The following is a 20,840-nucleotide window of genomic DNA, read 5'->3' on the forward strand; positions in this document are numbered from 1 at the left end:
ACTTGGGAAAAGCATATCCAATTAGGGACAAAATCTGTGGCCAACATTTGGAGAAAGCTTATTTTAGGGTCAGTGGTTAAGGCTAAGCTTAGTTCAGAGTCAGGCAAGTAGTGAGTATGGTTAGGGTTGGGTTAAGTCCCCAGGAAATCAATTTTACTCTATGTAATGTGCCCAAAAGTGACGCATGTAAACTTTGTGTGTGTGTGTGTGTGTGTGTGTGTGTGTGTGTGTTCATGTCCTGCCACACACTCACCTGGCTCCTGCTCACCTGCCTGCAATCAGCTCATCACCTCTGCAGTAGGTTTTATCAGCCCCAACTTTGCTGCCTCTCTTTGCCAGATTGTTGTTTCTGCCACTGCAGCAGCCACACTCAGCCTCCTGGTTAAACTTTCAAGTTACTAGTTTTTGCTGATGCTCTGTTTTGTCGGCTGTGTCACAGAATCCTTGCCGGCACCCACCCACCTGCCTCTAAACTATCACCTGGAAAAGAAAGTGGTGTAATCCTCAATATTGGGGAGTTCATTTTCTGTCATGTGGTCAGAAAATCGAAAGGATGTGTCCTAGTCTACCAGACCTCTTGGGCTCGTAACACCGTCACACTTTATTGTCAGACCAGTGTGTTTAAGCTTAAGGCCCTCTTCAAGCCATTGCACATTATCTCCTCCATTGTTTATGGAGGAGATAACGGTTTATGATGTGTTTGGTGTGGTTTTTGCATTTACATCTGCCATTAAAATGCATTCTTGTCATCTCAATCTCCAACATGGTGTTCATACATCATCTCCGGTGTTAACGGTATTGTTTTGAAGCCTGGATGGCATCTGAAATTACATCCCAAAGCTCTAAAATCACAGATCAGCAGGAATGTCCAAAAGACAAATATTTTCCTTTTTCAGATACAGACATGCATAAAAGCATCACATCGACAGCACTTTATTAAGGTGTGCCATGCCAGGGTGTTGAAGCTGTACATGCTGTTTCATTGGCAAAGCAACAGTAAATGGAATGGATCCATCACTGCTGTTATTAATTTTATCCGAGCTTTTCTTGCTGTGACAAGCCAAAATATGTGCAATGATATAAATATTCTTTTACTAGAGAATTCAAACAGAAGTACAAAATGACACTTTATTTCATGCTTATTTCTCACCTTCAACATCCAACCAGAAAATCTCAGGTGGGCAAAAGTGGCATGGGTGTTGTCGCTGTTTTGACTTGGGCTTTGTTTTGTTGACTCGCGTGTGTTTTTACATGCAATAAAGTCCTCATTTTGAACTGTGTGGAATCAGACTTTGATAATTGACGACTAATGCATCGTTTAGGCAGATGTAAGTTGTTTTGTGCTCTTACCACTTTCCAAACTTTTCTTGATACAAACTGTACCGAGCGATTAAAGACACATCTTATCTGGAGTCCACTGACTCTTGACACAATCACAAAACTAACTGAACTTATCTAAGACCAGATTTGGTGGCCTTTGATTACAGCCCTGCCTGAAATAATTACATAACTTTTTTCTGTCTAAGGAATGATCACCTCTTGTGTGTTTTGTTATTAGTCTGATTTTATCAACCTGTTCCTCACTTTTCGTAGAACCGTCTGTGAATGAAAACCAAAAAGTGTGTTTTAAAAAGCATTTATTAATTTGCTTAATTTTAGCTTTCAATTCAAATAAATTAGTTTTATATTTTCACCTTTTATCTTATAATTTGCAAAACGTGTGTTATATATCATCATATATTCTTTTCTTTTTTTTTTTTAATGAACACAGGTGGTTGATATATTGTAGATCATTTCATCAAATTACATCAAATTTTATCTGCATTAATGAATATATAATAAAATATGAGGACAGTTTTGAAAACCGTAAAAAGTTTAAACCCAGATAAGTTTGATTCTGGTTGGATGCAGCAGTTTCGGTGAACAGCTCGACCCCGCATAGCACTGACAGGTGAAGTCTTTGGCCCAGGCGTCCAGGTTGGCGGCGGAGGGAAGACCAATCGCCACGTACTTCCTGTCAGCACGCAGGATGCTGAAGTAGGCGGGGTCCAGGTGGAGGTAGTGGGCGGAGTCGTAGCGCTTCCTGAGGCAGCGGCCCTTTCCCTGACACAACACCTCGCTGCAGAGCATGGTGGCTGCCGTCACGTTGGCGATGTATGGATTGAAGGTCGATGTCAGGTAGTCAGACAGAGACTGACAGGTAGCCTGGAGGGAGGGGAGGTGGGGGGGGGTCTATAAGTGAGACTCGTGTATTTTAGGACAGAAAGAAAAGGTAAGTCAATAACACACATAAGAGCAGAAATGCAAAATGAAGGTTCTTCAACATCTTTTAGTTCAGATAACAAATTCTGCAGTGTCTTGGCTGCTAGTTCCTCCTAAAAGTTGAAACAAAGGCATATTAATTATTTGTCTGGTCATCTGTGTTCCCCTTTCCAGGCCATTTTACTATAGCTGCAGACATGCATGGAAACTTTATAATAACATAACATTTATGTTTTACGATTCCTCCGATGCAGCTCAGGAAGGAAACATCATCCGTGAAAACAGAAACAGGGAATTTCATACTGAAAAGACTGTGGTTTTGTCAGTGTAGACATGTTTGGGAGGGATCACTTCACCGTCACAGCCATTTTTTAAAACACATTGGTATGTGAATGTTAACCTAGTGACCAGTGAGTGTGCTTCAGAAAAATCGCAGTGACCTTGTCGTTGTAGTCTTTGCTTCCTCCCCACATTACGATGCCTGACGCTCCCAGAGCTGCAGACTCTCCCACAGTGCTCACCAAGTCCATCTGAAAGAGGACACACCAAATAGAGAATGCATACTGTCTTAACTAATACCTTCACTCCTAATAGGTAGTTTTTAAATTGATTTCAAGCTAATTTTGAGTTATCACACCGGCTCACCTGGCTCAGGAACATCTGGTTCTGGTCCCGGTACAGTGGCCTGGAATAGACATAGATCGGCACTGTGTATGGACGTTTGGGCAGCATGGCTACCCTCAGTGCCTCCTGGACACGGTTGCGGACGTAGAGCATGGTCTGAGGGGAGTTTCTCAGGGTGTGGTGGAGGTAGATGGAGGGGAAGAGGGCGGTGCTACGCTCCCACAGCCACAGCATCTGGTCGTTGTGCTTCTGAGTCTTCGGGGAGCACCTCCCAGAGTAACCAGGCTTCTCCCAGCCATAGTTGTAGCAGTCGGGGAAAAGATAGAACCCCCATCGACGGCTTGGGCGCTCACCAATGCCGAGGCTGATGGTCTTTTCCATGAAGCGCCGCCCAGCGTGCTGGAACTGGCTCTTTGCCAGTTGGGAAACTTTCTTTAATGTTAAAAATGGGGCTATCTGCAGGGCATGAGTGATGGACAACCTCTGGTAAATACGTTTCGATCCCCAGTTCTGCTCCCACAGTGGGCGCCAAGACTCCCAGTCAATGACAGCCAGCCCAGGCGTGGAATCTTGGAAGATGTAGTGATCAATTTGACTCTGGGCCTTGGCCAGATGTTCTGTCAGATTGCCGTTTTGGGGCACTCCACCTCTGTAGCGTTTGCGTGCAGTGATGTCAACTTTAGGGTAGAGGCCGAGGCGGTCCTCGTAGAAGATGTTGAGGAACTGACCAGGCACGGCAGCAGGTGTTGTCACTGCCTGGAAGGCTGCGGTGTCCAGGGGGATGTCAAGCTTTTGACAGTAATCAGTGGGGGCGTTCCATATGGCCACAAAGGGGTGGTTGTGGATCAGTGGTGACTCAGTAGGCGGTAGTGCAAGGATGGTGGTAGTAGAGCCAATGATACAGAGAGTGACACAGAACAGGAAGGACTTGGCCATCGCGGTGTCTCTGGACAAATGGAGGAAAGATAACAAATATGGCTCACTCCCATGTCAGCCTATCCACTCATATTTCATGTTCAGGGTTTGTCATATCAAAGGTCAAACATGTTGGTGTGTTCCAAACATGTACATGTAAGAGCTGCAAATGGAAAAAACACTGTATAAAATTGCCTGTAGACTGCACAGTCATGTACATGTATTGCATGTCACACTGTGTGAGATGGGTCCAATAAAATCTTGACCTGTGTCACACTGCCTTATCAGTCTGAAGCTGTCCAGAGGGCTTGTGGATCAGAGATGAAATACCATCCATACTGGGTTAAAATGTTTTAATGAGTTTGTTTATTTCCTTGCTTTGATTATATTTGTAGGAAGTTGACAGAAATGATAAGATATCAAAAAGAAGTTATATGATAATTGTTTGTTCTTTATTCTATTTGCTCGGCTTTCTTCAACATAGGACTTGGAACAACAGTAGAAATAGCTTTCTATGCCAACTTTATCTGTTGATCAATGAATTTTCTTCCAAAGAAATAAACTAATGAAATATGTCAGCAGATCAAACAACTGTATACAGAAGTTTATTATCATGTTATCATTATATATGCTGTACTTGGATGTTCTTAATTAATTTAGTATGGTTTTTATGCGACTATGTGATAACTACCCAGCCATTTTGAACAAGTGTCTCTTGTCAAACATGTAATATTTGAAATAAAGATAGAGGAATATATTCATAAAGGTTCTCAGCTTTTATAAAGCTAAGAACCTTTATGAACCTTTATGAACCTCTTTAAACCTTACTAAAAAATTTGAAGAAACCTGAAGACATATTGTCCAGATGATCAGATGACTGATTCTACATTGTTTACATATCCAATAATCTCCATTATTGTACCATATACAGTAAGTGAAATACATATTTTAAATAGTTTTGCAGTATTTCCATATTTTGACATGTCATCAGTTCCTACCTGCTGCTCTCTTCAGTGATCTGTGAAGGACTGTTTCGAAACCATGTCTCTTTTTTTTTGCTGCTTCATGTGTTGGAGGAAACTCTTTCTTCACTGTGATCGTTATCGGATCGATGTCTTATCTTATCTCAGCATATTTCTTTTGGTTATTTGGATATTTTCTGTTTCTTTATATTGTGCTCCAGTTCCATAAAATTCCTGGTTGAGTTTACAGCCTGTCCTCATATCAAAAACATCAGTGGTCGTTTTTTCAGGGGCTGAGGGAAGAGGTCGGGATGGTTGGACGTGTCAAACACAGGACTTTCACCCAAGGGGCCGCTGTTTGTGAAACCAAGAGTAAACGTTAAGTTATTTTAACTGAGGTCATTTACGGCTCCCAGATAACATAACATTTAATGAAAATGATGTTGCATCACAACACAGCCTCAAAATATCAAATATTTTGAAAGCACTATATCAATACTTCTATAATTGAAATATCCAAAAGCTAAACAAGGAATCCCCATCTCCATGTCACATATCGAATGATTAGTGTCACTGTTTGATTATTTGGACACATTAGGGACAAATTATGTGTGTAACTGTACTGAAGACCAGCATCTGCATTTAACTTCCTCCGATGAAACATTCTCAGGGTTTTGACTGTGTGACATTTCTCATGTGTCATTGCTGGTGAGAAAGCAGAGAATGTGATCTCTCAGTTAAGACCTCTTCCCCTTTTTCAGTCGTCAGTATTTGGACAGGAAGCCAGCTGGCAGGTGATTCTGGTTTCTTGGTTTGTTGCTTTGGAAAAAGAGTGTTTTTTCTATTTCTGGATATATTTTATATAACTAATGCTCATCATACTGTGTGTGCCATGCACATATTACACAAAGTGGAAGTTGCCTCTCTGATTATCCAACATGGCTGCCATCAGCTCCCCTAAAATCCTCTCTTTGGGTGCACAGAAATAATAGACACACAGGTCTAATGAAGAAAAGTCTTTATTTGCAGTGCATTTACATTCAGGTAACATTTTTCATGTGTTGCATAGTCCTTCTTGCATATTTGGTTTACAATCTTAGAACAAAAAAAAACACAGGAAGTGCAGGAAACAGTTACTGCATGATGATGAGTGAAGTCAAACCTGAACTTCACCTGAAGATATGAGATGAAAATTCTGACTCAGTTTAAACCAGGATCAGTGTTACACAGACTTGGGATAGATGCTACATGTTTAGGTCCAAAAAGTCCAAAAAGTTATGGAAACTCAACTCATTAGACTTTTTTTCCTAGTCTCTGGTCCACCGCTGTTCTGGATTTGGTTTAACTCGAGGTCAGTCGATCCAAGATAGCCAGTTCCAGACAGTTGAGGACATGTTTATAGTGGTCTGATCTGATGCCCCAATCAGCAGTGTCTTCCAGAACTGTTACACATTATTCATATGACTGTTTTCTGCTCGGCCATCTTGGACTTGGTTGGTAAACGCCATCTGCTAATTAAGGCTGAAACCTCCAGGACAAGGGAGGAAAATTGACATTGAGAAGAGATTGTTTTGTGAACTTTAGCGTCCTCGTTAACTGCTCTGTAGGATTAAACTGGGAAAGTTCCAGTTAAAAATCAATCAAGACAGCGAAAGAGAATTTAAAACTTTATCGAGGCACCAAAAAACCAGCAAGAACCACTTTTCTGGACTCACATCTATTCAGGTTCGGATTCAAGTCAGGTTCAAATAATTGGACTCAAAAAAACCTGTGTTGAGTTGTACGTCAGTTTTCAGCTCTCAGTCCTATTTTTGCAGGAGATGACACTCATATCACATAATTTACTGCTCTACAATCCAGATTTGGCAAGAAGTATGCATTGAAGAACCGCAGAACCACAGAGAGCCACTGAGTCATGTATCCAGATACAGTATGTGCCATCTTTTACATCCTGTTCAGTGTTTCGTCATACCTACAGTACTGACAGAGACTTAACTGTTTGGTCCACAAGATAAAATACAATCAAAAACTCAACACAGTCTGTTGATTTGATTCCTCCAAACTGAAATATAGCAACATCAACCAGAACATAATCACTGATAACCAAACATGATCCTCTATACTGAGGGTTTTTTTAGGGCAATAAGCCCAACAAAAAATGAAAGATATGGTACAGATACATCATATTTTTTAAATCAATAGCACCTACAACATGTGCATGCCACGTCCCAACAGGCTCAAATATGAGGCATTTCCTATCAAGCTGAACTTGAAGAGTATAATGTAAGCAACGATATAAAAAAATACACACTTAATGTATAATGTCAAGTGAAAGTGTATTGTTGAGAATAAAAAAATCAATCCCATCAGAAATGAACAAACCAGAATCCTTATAGGATGTCTTCAAAAACACCACTGACGAAGCGTCAAATATTAGTGATTATTTTCCTACATATGGCTGTGTGGTAGCATTAACACCCTTTGGTTTCCATTGGAAGTCTTGGCGGTCTCCACCAAACAAACCAGAGGATCTTCCTGCAGCGAGCCATATTTTACCGTAGTTCATCCCTCCGATTCAATCCTTGGCTCTGCATTGACGCTGGATGATCATCATGTCAAGCTGAAGGTGACTCAGTCCACAGTTTAACAAACAGCATCTACATCTACTAATCAACATTCCCGGAAGAACCGATGCAGTTGTGGCCCAAGAGGCAGTGCAGACTGTTGCAGGAGTCAAAAAAAGTCCGCCGAACCTTCATCTGTCAACGTGCTGAACCTCTGTGTCACGTAAAGTGCCATCGCTGCCATCACAGTGTCATTCTTTTTAAATATTACTTTTCAACACAGCAACTGTCAGAGTTGCTTACTTACTTACTTACTTTGAGTTTCTTGTTAAGTAGCAAATGTTTGCATGCTAACACACTAAACTAAGATTATAAATATGATCTAAACATTATTCTGGCTTGACATGTAACGTTGTACGCATGCTGATGGTAGCATCAGTATTGTATCTAGGCACAGTTTTACAGAACTGCTAGCACAGCTGTAGACTCTATAGCGTTGTTGGACAGTTGGTTGGAGTAAACCAGCAGCTGGAAGAATCGCTTTGGTCCAAAGAACGAAAGATGAGAATGTGTTATTTGATATTTTGCTGGCAGCAGTAAACCTGGTGTTTGTGAGCACAGCACCAAACTACTTTGAATTACTCAGCAAATCTGAGATATGAGCAGTGATTCAATGGTGTGGAACCAAAATAAAAACTGTTTAGTAAAAAACAATTACTTGATGATGATCAACATTTGTTAAGGTTTTGAAAATGATGCTGCTGCTGCTGGTGGATCCGGAGAGAGAATAATGTCCTGGGGTCAAATCCAGCCAAAGGCTTGTCTGTCTCCATCTTGAGTCAAAAACATCATACTGTCTGTGTGTTGAGAAGTAACATCTGGTACAGCTGTGTGGGGAAAAAATGACTCCTCCTTTTTGTCAGAGTGCATCATACAAATTTACCAACGATAAATTCAACAAGAGCATCAACAGCATCAGGTGAAGGCTGCAGTGAGTCAATGGCGCCTCACTCTCCCCTCCCTCCCACCGCTGCTCGTCCTCCCACTTCGTCCTCTGCCTCTTCTGCTCATCCTCCTCCTCGTCCTCCCTCCGCGGCCCATCGTCCTCCCTAACTTTGTTGATGCTGTCGCAGCGCTCGCCCTCGTGGTCTTGGTAGCAGTGGCAGCGAAACCTCTCGGTCAGCAGCTGCAGGTCGTACTGCGAGTGCCACCCAGTGACAGTGAAGTCCCCGTCACCTGTGGTCTGGATGTGGTAGCTGTCAGGGCTCAGATGGAGGTAATGATGGGCAAGGGGGTCCCGGCGAACGCAGCGGCCGTTCCCCTGGCACAGGAAGTCGCTACAGACTTCAGCAGCTCGCGTCACGTTAGTGATGTACTGGCCAAGGCGGTGGCTCAGGAAGGATTTCACCTTGGTGCAGTTATGCTGTGGAAAGAAAACACCACATAACAGTCATGATGTGATGTGCTTTAGCTCAATTTGTCATTACATTGATTTGAATTTTTAGAGTTGCCTAATGACAAAACAGCACCTGTTCTGGAGTTGGGTGGGTAAATGTGTGTGCTGTATTGACGAAGGAAAAATGAATTCCCCCGCTGTAAAATCTGTTGTACTTCTTGGTCGTCTGACTCATTGCTGACCAGGAAAAACTTCAGGCTCTAATCAGCCTGTTCACCTTCAATGAATTTCAGTATGGGGAGTTTTTGTTGAGTCTTGCTTTTGTCATTTTTGAGCTGTTCGTGGCGGATGGTAACCCTGAGAGAGTGGAGTGAAGAGGATTTTTGGATATGTGAGTGAGAAGCTTGCGCAGAAGCCATCATGGTAAGTGTAGGCACTGCCAGCACAGCGCTTAGAGCATGAAGAACTCGGTCAATGTAGCACGCACTGATGTGTTTATCACTTCAATGCAATACGTTCACCCTCAATGCTGATTGGGCATCCACATAAAAAGAGGCAAAGTTTCCCTTTAAAGCTGCATTCACTGATGTTTTGGCCACTAGGAGGCAACAGAACAAACTGTTAATACAACACCTGAGATATTATCCCCTCATTATGTGGACACAAACACAACTCCAATGGAGTGATCTTGTTGTTCTGTTCCCCTATTGGCCAACCCCCCCCCAAAAAAGCCAATTAAAAGATCCAGAATTAGTACCGAGGTAGTGACGCTTGACGTCAGTTTTGGCAGCTAGCTAAGGTTGTCAAAAGCAATTTAATGGCAGGTTTTAAGAATTTAGACGGGTAACAGATATGCCCAAATTGTACACTTTTGAAAAGCTGATATTCTGGCTCTGACTATCAGTTGCTGTTCAGACGAGCGTTTTTTTCCATGCAGACAGGATCGCAGCAGGCCGTAAACACATGTGCATTATAGTTTTCAAAATGTCAGAGTGGTTTCACAACACACGGCGACCACATGATGTCGTCTCTCCATTGTCTGGCTATATTTACAGCTGTGGCTTGTTTGGAGTCCAAAACGAATCCAGAAGCTTGAGGAAAGAATGTTTTTTTTTTTTTCACATGAATGTACAATGTCAGACTTCATCTGTTTCTACAGCACAAGTTAGAACAAAAGAAAAAGTCTGACAGCAGATTATACGCCACAACCACACATTTGACCTGGATTTAATTATTCTTTGTGTATCAATGAATCAGGGACTGACAGAGGGAGCTGGGATATTTTTCCTCTGTAAGCCATCAGGTCACTTTTACAGAAAGTAAGAGGGGGTAAAGATCTTTGGGGGTTTTTTTTTGGTTCAGGGTAAAGGACACCCACCCTGGACGAGGTCAGGTTCAGGTCTCCCCAGATGACGAATCCTGCAGCTCCCAAAGCAGCACTCTCCCCAATGGTGTGGATCAAGTCTTTCTACAGGAAACACACAACTACAGATGTCACATCACATGGTCTGTGTCCATCAGTGACACACACATAAAATCATCTAACACACAGTTACCAAAAAGCTGTCGAGTTAAATTCTCAAACAAAACAAAAATGATGTGCTTTTGCGAAGAGAGTTCTGTCATGTGCCATGGTCATAGTCTTTTTATTGGATGTAAATAATTTGTAAGCGCACAAGTATTTATAATCAGTACAATAACTCCTCGACATCGTCAGCACACCTCTGTAAATAAATGACTCTTCTCATTAACTGCAGCTCAACACGTTCTATGTGTTTAGACAGCACACTGATCTATACACCGCACTGCATCTGTGAATGTTACATAGAAGTTTTACGTTAAGTTGGGGATCTTATGCACATTACATAACATTGACCTCATTCCCACAACTGCCCAAAGTTTTCTGCAACATAACTTGCATGATCAGAAGTTTGGTGCTTTTCTGTGGAGTTCCACTAGATGGCAGTAGTGAATAGCTCAGAGAAGTCAGTGCAAGCACACAGTGTGATAATGAACAGTAGATCTGTATGTCAGTAGATTTGTTGTTGTGTCTTTAACATCTATGTATAAACTACATCTGACACTGCAGCTTATGAAGCTTCTCAACACTACACTCTTCTAGAAATGAAAAGGTGGGTAGGAGTGATAGAAAATAACTAAGTACCTTTACACAAGCACTGAATTTAAGTTTGAGTTTCATTCCATTCTCTGCTACTGTACAGTTCAGGGGGAAATGCTATACTTTTTTACTCCATTACATTTATTTGATAACTTTTACAGATTAAAATTTCAAAATATAATCAGTAAATAAAATATGATCTACCATTAACAGACAGGCGGATATACGTGGACTGTATCTAAGAAATAGGGCAGGACTACTACCCAATCAGAGGCAGGGTCTTTGTGGAACGAATGTCACTTCTGGCTCCTAAACAAAGATGGCGATGAACAAAATGCCACACTCAAGGCCTCAAAACAATAGTCCACAAACCAGTGGGTGGCGTCGCGGTGGTCTACTTTTTATATACTATTGTCACAGGTCTATGGAAGCGACACTCACAGCCTTTTCCCACCATTCCTCACCCATCTTTGATGAGGCTGCTGGCGACATCTTACTAACCTCACATGAAGAGCTGCATAATTTTCTACAGAATGGAAATCATGATGTTTTTACCACTCAGAATTGAGGCCAGGCCATACTTGAGGTTACATATTTTTTAGATGAAAACAGATTTACTGCATTTTTTTGTGTAGACTAAAGAAATAGTGTGATTATATTCTTTATTGACTTGATTGATTGATTGAACAGAAAGTGGGTGTGGCCCAGCGACTACAGCGGTGTGATTCGACATTCAGCAAAATGTAAGAATAACAAGCTACTGCACATTAATTAACACTGAACTGACAGTAAAACAGCTATGTTGGTGTGACAAACGTTCTTACTGCAGTGAGGAAGGCCAGGGCTTCGTCTCGGTAGCCCAGCCTCAGGTACACGTAGGTGGGGAGGTCGTACTCCTTGGAGGTAAGCGAGGCGATGCGGAGCGACTCTCTGATCCTGTGCTGGGAGAAGTGCAGGTTGCTGATGCTGTTGGTGTGACTTTTCCTGATCGCCACAGAGGGGAAGAGCGCTGTGCTGCTGTTCCACAGCCACAGCAGCTCGTCGTTCCTCAGCCTCTCCAGCACTGGGCAGAACCCTGTGTAGTTCTGCTCGTGCAGGTTGTAGTTATGGCAGTCAGGGTAGAGGTAGAAACCCCAGAGGCCGTTGGGGCGAAGGCGTGTCCCTAACTGGATAGTCCTCTGCATGAACGCCCTGGCACTCTTCTCAAACCGCCGCCGTGCCAGCTCCTCCACCTGTGCTGCTGTCACGTTGACATACGCCTTAGCGGTCAGCTCCCTGGACTTGCGCCGGTAGATATCCTTCTTGTGCCAATTACGGCTCCACTGAGGCCTCCAGAACTCCCAGTCAATGACGGCCATGCCACGGAAGTCCTCAGCAGGGATGAAGTGGTTGATGTCCTGGTAGGCCTTGAACAGGTGCATGTCCAGGCTGCTGTTCTGTGGCACGCCACCGTGCACAGCGGTGCCCTGCGGCGTGTAGTGGGGATAGTAGCCCAGCCGGTTGGCATAGAAGATAGTGACATTCTGGCCCGTCCAATCAGCCCGCGGACTCCCTTGGATGTGGAAGAGGCGGTCGATATTGGTGGTGATGTTGTACTTAATGGAGCACATGTCCAGCGGGGCATTCCAGGCTGCGATGAAGGGCTTCCTGGATATCAGAGGCAGCTTGGCAGGTTTCTGACCGAAGGCGGCGTGAAAGAGCAAGAGCAGCCAGGAGCAGGTGAGGGCAACAGGTACGACATGGTGGGAGGAGGATGTCCCGCCCACTGGCACCACAGGCATCCTGGGGTTCAGGAGGAGCAGCTGTCAATCATCCTGAAGAGAGATAATTCATAATTTCATACATTTGGGCTTAACCAGCTAGTCCACAGACAACAGACAGCATTTCTGCTAAAGTCTTGCACTCGTTTTACATGTTTTTAAGCAAATTCCTGAAATATCAGCAAAAAACATAAAAGGTGAAAGGTAAAAGTTGCGTGTTTCCATCAATTACGTTAATGCAAATGTTTTCCAAAAGACGGGACAAGATTTATTGAATAGCAGTAATGAAGATATCAGGACATGATGTAGACTTGACGATGTTTACAGGAGAAGAAGAAGAATCAGGTTGTACAACGTCAAGGAGGATTTTTAAAAACGATCTATTTTTGCCATGTACGTATATTCATGTTATGCCTTTATCCCATCTTCACTTTTTCAATATGCCAACTCTTACACCATAGCCAAGCACTGAAACATTTCTACAACATTTCACCACTTTTTAAATGTTTTTCACGTGTGAACTGAAAATGGTGGAAGTACTAAGGTCTAAGGCTGCTTTTAAAGATTTGATATACAAATGTAGACACTCTGGGGGTCATGTAGTGTTTCACAATACTGACAGAATAAGCAGCAAACACACCAAACCCAAAGCTTTTAATGACAGCGTGAAGTGTTTCAGCCCATCTGCAGAAGTCTCTTCAACTTAATTTGACCTTCTGAATGTCTTTATATTGTTCCTGTTCAATGAGTTTATGGAAGTTACAGCTGGATGAGCTCAAACTGGTGACTCACAGCTTCTGTCATATGAATAAAAGTCTGTTTTACTGTTCTCTCTGTCTGTGAGTGTTTAAGTGTTGGAGTCCCAGCACAATGGTAAATCATGAAAGCTTCAGCATTTGCTTTTACATGTGAATTTATGAGCCTATGAGTTTTTCCATGTTTAAGTCTGTGAATACAGTTGGGATCTATTTGTCATGCTGTTCAACACTATTGTAGATGTTCTGGACTCTGAAGCTTCTGGTGAAACCTCCATTGGCTCTTTTTTAATTCAAATTCAACTTTTGCAGCAACCTTTTCCCTCCACAGGTTCACTGGTTTCATTGTATCTCCCATGAATTGAAACATTTCATTTTCATCTCCTGGCCACTGCTGTCTTCAGTGACATTAATATTTAATAGACACCCAAAGGTCAGAGGTCACACAGAGGAAGGCAGTTGACACCCAGGGATTGGAACGAGGACTTGAGCTGAACAGACTTCTGCTTTCCTGTCCACATCTCGTCCTCCTCTGACCAGAGCTGAAGCCTCAGGCCATAATTACAGGCTATCCTGCCAAATGTCTCAGTGTTTGCTGTGTCTCTGCGTCCCATATACAGCTAGATGAAGCAAACATCCAGTCAGAGAGAGAACAGAGAATTCTGTAAGTCATTTCAGTCTGCGTCACTCAGTTAAAGTCAACAATTTATCACCCAACTGGCCAAATGCTAATATCACATACTCATGGTATAGCACAGATGACAATCTAATTTTCTTGGGGAATTATTTGGACTTCCTTAAAAAAGTACTATACTCCTGTGTTAGCAAAGACCCTAAATGTTAATGCATTAGCATGATGCCTGCTGTCATTGTAGGGCTGCAGCTAATAAATATTTTCATTACAGATTGAACTTCAGACTATTTTCTCAATAATCACTTTCTTAATAATGTGCAGGCTAAAGCATTAACATGGCAGAGCCTAATGTCACTAACGTACGAGCTAGCATACGACCGTCTTAAATAAAAGTTATGCTAAAGAGTTAGAGCCCACAGCATTGGCATGAGGCAGAGCTAATTCAAGTGTATGTTTACGGCTTCATCTCTCATTTCACAACACATAAACTAACAAGTTAGCATGGAGAGTTTCTTAATCGCAAGTCGTCTACCGTGATTTACCTGATGAGCCATAATCAATGTGTTTAAAATCCTACATTTACTTTTCAAAAAGGAATTTTTAATGTTCCTTTAAATTTTTGGTGGTGATATTCTTGAGAAGTACTATAAAGTGTACTCATTTGGTTCTTATAATCTAATGTGACTTGTTTTCTTTCGTATCTGAGTTATGCTGGTTTGGGATCAAAGTCTTTTCCTTTCTCTGTGTTCCTGCCAGTTTTCCCTGTAGGTTTGGAAATGATTTGACTGCAGCACTTAGTGAAAGCAGATCATTTTTCAAAGCCAACTGTACTGCAGCGTGAACAGTAAATGTATGGATGTATGTCTGGATAATGACTCCCAGTTTAAGCTGAAACCACTTCCATCCTAAGCCTGCCAGAGAGCAGAGCAGACATGAGTGGATGATAACAATGTTTCTGATTTTTCTCTTTGTTGGTTTTCTGTTTGAGCTTGAAATCTCTTAGCATTACTCTGAGCTCCTGGTTGGGCAATACCAAGGTGTGACTGATGTCTATCCTGCTTTGCGGTCTGTGGATACCATCATGGTTATGGATAAATATCTCTCTCGTTAGTACACACGGGTTGTTCGCCTCTGTCGAACAGTATAAAATTATCTGAATAAGCATTGGAAAGATCTTGAAAAGTGTTTCTGCATGTGAAGTTTCCAATTTACGTGTGCCGTCAATCAAATCTCATAATGTTTGTTGGTGTTGCGTGATTCAGTTGGCTGTTGTGTGTTGCACCCAACAGGCTGTTTACACCAGATGCGTTTCAGGATAATTTTTCATTTGACCGTCTCATGGATGATCTGTAAGTGATCTTTACATACATATTTAAAATTCTCAGTCACGGTTCTTTATGTTAAGGTGGTTTGAAGCACCAACATCGTATCAACATAGCAGATAGCTATGTTGATTCAAATGGAAGCATATCTGTTCCACATGACAAGGATGACAGAAAAAACACAGCTGAAATGTGTCCATTGTAGGCAATCTGTTAAGTGCAGCACACATTTTAGTGCCGAAACGTAATGACTCCATTTCAGTTCATCTATCTGTCCACACCTGCCCTTTCATGAAATGACTTTCATAACCAAAAGTGGGGCTCAACTAACGATTATGAGTGTCTGAACTGGGTCGAGCCTTCATGCGCTCTAGTTGATGGTTCGTATCGTGATAAAAGGCGAAGGGAGCAGTCTCAGAATTAACATGCTGGCTTTCGTGTTTAAAGTTTGGCTCTGTGTCAAAGTGAATTATTTATCTGGAGGAGCTCGGAGCCGTGGGCTGGTCTGGCATCGATTAAGATAAGAGTTTGTTGATGTCTGTGGTTCTTGTGGAAGAGCTCCACTCATTCAACAAAACCAGAAAGAGGGAGACTGTCTAATTTTCAGTGTCTGTTGGAAAATTGGGGTGAGTTTGAGCCACAGTTGCCAGTGTCTGAAGTTCAGACCCTCACAGTAGTGTCCCTGAACCAGATGACAGTGCAGGGCAAAGGTTAAGAGGAAGCTTTGAGGCCGGCATTCGGGCACATTACCTCACACTTCTCTGTAACGCTGCACTGATTGCAGATCACTTCATGACCTCTTATCTTTGTGCTCATGCGAGGACTGAAAAAAGGAAAGTCAGCTTTTATCTTCGTGTAGTGTTTAATGTGCTGCCATACAACCTCGACAACCTCAGCAGCCTTGAAGGAAGTCATTTCACACAAGTTACTCAAGGAATATGAGTAAATTCATGCCCAAATAAAGCATTTTGACCTCAGGAGTAAATGAAGCTGGCAGTTTGATGGACGTGCTTCTATGAGGATGGAAAGAGGAGAACACTGAGCACATTCAGAGATGCCAGGAAAGGGTGAAGCATGTCCTCAGTTTGATGTTTGGGATTCGAGCCGAAACCATGATGGAGGGCCAAGGGGCGGGAGCCAGAATAACAAATTCCCTCAGATACGCCATCTGTCGCGTAAATACGCTCCAACTCCGACCGGACATCACCAAGTCATATGACTACTCGCTCACTCAGATTCTAACTGAGTGAATGATTTAAACACATTGAAGCTATGGACATTTAATGTTGCTCTCTAGTAATAAAAAAAAAAAAACAAACCTTCACCTGAAAATTCAAGTTGAAGTCTCTGTTAATTGATGTCTAAAGGAACAGAAAGAAAAGCTTTCCTGGAAGGAGGGAACTCAACCTAAAAACTGATGGTATGTTTTGGAAAATGCTCAGCAGTGTTTAACTTTGCACTTGAACCATTTCAATTTACAGTAAACAATGTTCAGATATACAGCTTGACCTCACTATACAAAGCAGAACATAGATCCTTTTCCACTTTAAACTACACACGCCAGTTATACAAGCTGCACCGACAGATAAAAAGATCTAGGGCTGAAACTAATTATATACAAACCATTACTTTGCGTTATTGAAATCTATAAATTAATATCCGATCAATTTAATTTCCATTAAGAGTTTAAGGTGACATCTTCAAATTGTCCAACCAACAGTTCCACAAGAAAAAGATTTAGCAATAGAAGAATACAACTCAGTGAAAAGCAGCAGATCCTCACGCTGGAGACACTCCAACCAGAGAATGGTTGGTGTTTTAATTTTCTGGCATGTAGGTTATCTATTTCTGCACTGTGAGACAGAATAAGCCAATGGCGAAACTCGTTATCGAGCAAATTACGTTCAAAATAGAATTTTTTTTTAAAAGATTCACACCAATCAATGCCCATAGCTTAAACCTCACCAAGTAGTTTTGGTGGCTGAACTTAACCAAAGTGGGACTGAAAGGTCATAATAATACAAGAAAACTGAAATGTTCACAAAGCATACAAATAAATTACTGTATCTTGCGGTTGGTGTCACAAGAGACTCTAATTAAACCATTCAGCCACCACACCCACATCAAGTTATGGAGGAATTAACCATTCTTTATACTTCATCTGGGTTTAAATCGCCAAATAGCAGCTGTCTGACTATTTGTACATGGGTGCAGATACGCATGTCTGTGATATAAGGTGTCAGGACGCCCATGCTCAATCACTGTCTTGATGATCACGAAAACTGATCAATCAATCTTTATTAAAAGCAGCAATTATATCACATTCTTAGTCTGGATCTGCACATCACAGCACCTGACACGGCAGGCGTGTCTCACACTGGAAGGTCACAAATATCATTAGAATTCATACTCAGGGTGACATGAATATTCATATTAAATATCATGGTAGTTTGGCCAGCAGATGATGTGATATCTTGCTCTTGACTCAAGTGCTGGATGGACCAACTGACCAATCCTCTGCTTGCATTTACATAATGTGGCTGTGTAATGTGACTGTAGCCTGAGTAAAAAGCTGAGTCAGATAACTGCTGCGTATGTGAGCAGCGTGTAACCGTCCAGAAAGAGCCAGGTCTTCAGCCTAATGACTCTGTATCAAAGGGTTTATGCAGCTGATTCATTCAAGTGTTTTATCAAACAGAGAGGCCCTTCAGCTGAAAATGAAAATCCTCAAAACTGCACCATAGCTTGTCTCCTCCATCATCAACACTCAGTAACATGACTCTGCATCAGGACTTTCCATGAATCACTCACGAAGCTGGTTGAACCATGTTAACCAGAGCAAAAAATGAAGCAGTAACAAATATTCCTGGTGAATGTGGTCATGATTCATGTTCCTCACATGAGAGCCTGAAAACAAAAGCTGGAGAACAGGAACCACCAAAGCTGCAATTTTTCCACTCAGCAGAGCCAAAGCTAATCAGAGGGCCTGGTGAACACCAAGCATCCAGAAATCACTCTGCCAGGACGAAGACGATTGTGAGTTTGGGGTTTGGGGAGGATTTGTCAGATGGAGAAAACAGATGGATGAGGAAGACAGAAAACAAAAACCTAATTGTGATGAAAATAATGAACGGGGGACAGAAAAATACTGTTTTCTATCCAGGATCTGACATTTTTCATAGGGAGATTCATTAAGAGCCTCCAGACTGTCAAGACATGCCTGAGTTTTTCATGTCAGTAGAGCTCTACCCATTCGTAGCAACTTCATGTCAGTTTGTTTGGCTAGTGCTGAGGATGGAAGAGTCATAACGCAAAGTGTCTAACAAGGAGGAAGGTGGAGAAACATGTTTTATCTGCAACTAATGCACATTTAGTGTTTTAGTACATTTCAGACGGAAATGCAGTTCTTTTTACTCCACTACGGTATTTGACAGGTATAGTTAATAACTGATAAAGGGTCTGAGTATTTCTTCTACCATGGACTGATACATTTGATATTGACCACTGATATCAGTGTCAGTGAATGGTGTAACTGTAATTATTTGATAAGATTTCTTCACAAAATGTTCCTTGTTTTTCTAAATCAATACAACTTCTAACCAGATTTCTCTCAAAAAGCCAAAAGCTGGGAACCTTATAGTATTTTGTACCATTTTATAATGTTTCTTGTGCGGCTGCAATGTGAAGTTCCCCAAGGGGATCAATTAAGTGCCATTTAAACAACATTCAAGTAGGACTCCTTACCATGCAACACACCACAACAATATACCAATACGTAAATATGCTATATCATTATAACAACAATACAAGTGCTCCCGGTTATGTCTGTCACCAGAATTCCTCCACGCAACACCTAAACACAAAGCACCCTCCAGATTAGCTGCCGAGCTTAATGCACAGTCCTGGGATCCTGTCAGCTAATCAAGGCTCCCAGCTTCATCTTTTGATCTTTAACCCCAGACACTTGAACTCTCTTTCTCTCTGTGGAGGGCAGACTGAAAAACAGCATGCTCCCATAAACAGTGAGAGACTTTTTATAGCCGGCTGTGATGAACTTTAATCCAGCTGCTCTCGCTGACATTCCTCAAACTGTGACCTCCCGTGTTGTCGGCTTTCCTGACTATTTACTATAAGTCGTTATGAGTCAGAGCAACTACTAAATGACTGACACAACCTTAATGGGACCTTTAATGTCTCCAGCTTTTGAGCAATGCCTGTTGGGTAAAAACACTACTAGGAGACTTAAAAAATGTGCTGCCGTGCATCTGATTTCTAAATAAGAGAACATTTCTCTACAGCGAGAGTATTGTTACGGGTGAGCCAACATTCCTGGCATGACGGGGCGGTCTCCCCCTCCTCCTCTCCCATTCCTGCATCACCCAAAACAGACGCTCAAACCATGCTGTAACACCCAGGGTTGCTGCTTCCCTCAAGGTTTAAAAATACACTTTATTTTCTTCTCTGTGCAGCAAAACAAAGACTGCAGAAAACTCGAACTTGACTTTTCTAAACCTGATTAAAATGTGAGAAACTTGCTTTCAACAGAAAACTTGGTACCTGAGTTGAACAGCTCACCTGTAGATGCTGCACGCTGACTAATAATTTGGAGGAGGAGTCTCTTCTTCAGGGTCACTGAAGGGGTCATGGTGGCCCACTGCGGCATACGTCCCAAAGGCTTGCATTCATTCCCTCTGTCGTTCTGAAACACAAGCCAGTTATCCACACTTATATACAGCCCTGAGAGAAGAGGAGAGGGAGGAGAAAGCGTCACCACCACAACACAGCGATTAGGGAGGGAGGAAAGGGGGGAGAGGGAGAGAGAGAGAGACGTAGAGACACACAGCAAAGAAAGAGAGAGAGTTAGAGGTTTTAAATCCCTGTGAGTTTGCTGAGCTCCTCTGAGGTCTGATCCTCTCTGGAAGAAAAGTCTCATCCACTTCAATCAGCATCAGACAGGAAAACAACAACAAATGTCCATGTACGCGTGTGTGTGTGTGTGTGTGTGTGTGTGTGTGTGTGTGTGTGATCACATACCATTACATACCCTTCATGAGTAAACTCCACCTTGTTTTATTTTTAATGTGGATGGAGCAGACGAGGGGGAATTCAGGTCGACTTTAAAACTGACATTTACACTTCATTGTGTTTTCAGTGCAGGGAAACATTTGTCAATGAACAAAGTCCTTAAATGTTTGAAGTTGAACATGTAAGAAAAGAATGAATGTTTAAAAAGCATCCATGCATTTAAGAGTCAAAGGGACTAATAAAGCCAGTAGTAACATTATAAAGCAAAGTTTTTGTGTATGAGATAATGTGAGTTACACATTCCTACCTATTTCATATTACTCAATTGGCCTATAGGTGGTGGTATGGTGCCAAGAAATGCATTACTGCGCTAGCAAAAGGCTGGGAAGAAGAAGACTATAAATTAGTAAACATGAATATAAACAATGTAGGATTGAAACTCAAAAAATCTGATTTGCAAATGTTTTATGAGGAAGGAGATACTTTCAACATATCTATTCAG

The 20,840-nt window shown here is 42.0% G+C and overlaps 2 protein-coding genes across 2 annotated transcripts; both read right to left on the reverse strand.

Moving 5' to 3' along the window:
* Positions 1–1,620: 1,620 nt before the first annotated feature.
* LOC139201705 (hyaluronidase PH-20-like) lies at positions 1,621–3,822 on the reverse strand. Its single transcript, XM_070831100.1, has 3 exons — positions 2,908–3,822; positions 2,703–2,792; positions 1,621–2,205 (listed from the first exon to the last, which is right to left on the reverse strand). Exons 1-3 carry the CDS (start codon positions 3,820–3,822, stop codon positions 1,876–1,878), a joined length of 1,335 nt encoding a protein of 444 aa, XP_070687201.1. The 3' UTR covers positions 1,621–1,875.
* Positions 3,823–7,786: 3,964 nt separating this feature from the next.
* hyal4 (hyaluronidase 4) lies at positions 7,787–19,910 on the reverse strand. Its single transcript, XM_070830455.1, has 5 exons — positions 19,889–19,910; positions 11,667–12,656; positions 10,102–10,191; positions 8,271–8,750; positions 7,787–7,867 (listed from the first exon to the last, which is right to left on the reverse strand). The coding sequence occupies exons 2-5, from the start codon at positions 12,621–12,623 to the stop codon at positions 7,787–7,789; spliced, it is 1,608 nt and encodes a 535-aa protein (XP_070686556.1). The 5' UTR covers positions 12,624–12,656; positions 19,889–19,910.
* Positions 19,911–20,840: the final 930 nt, after the last annotated feature.

The sequence above is a fragment of the Pempheris klunzingeri genome, chromosome 5 (assembly GCF_042242105.1).
Source record: "Pempheris klunzingeri isolate RE-2024b chromosome 5, fPemKlu1.hap1, whole genome shotgun sequence".
Classification (NCBI taxonomy): domain Eukaryota; kingdom Metazoa; phylum Chordata; class Actinopteri; order Acropomatiformes; family Pempheridae; genus Pempheris; species Pempheris klunzingeri.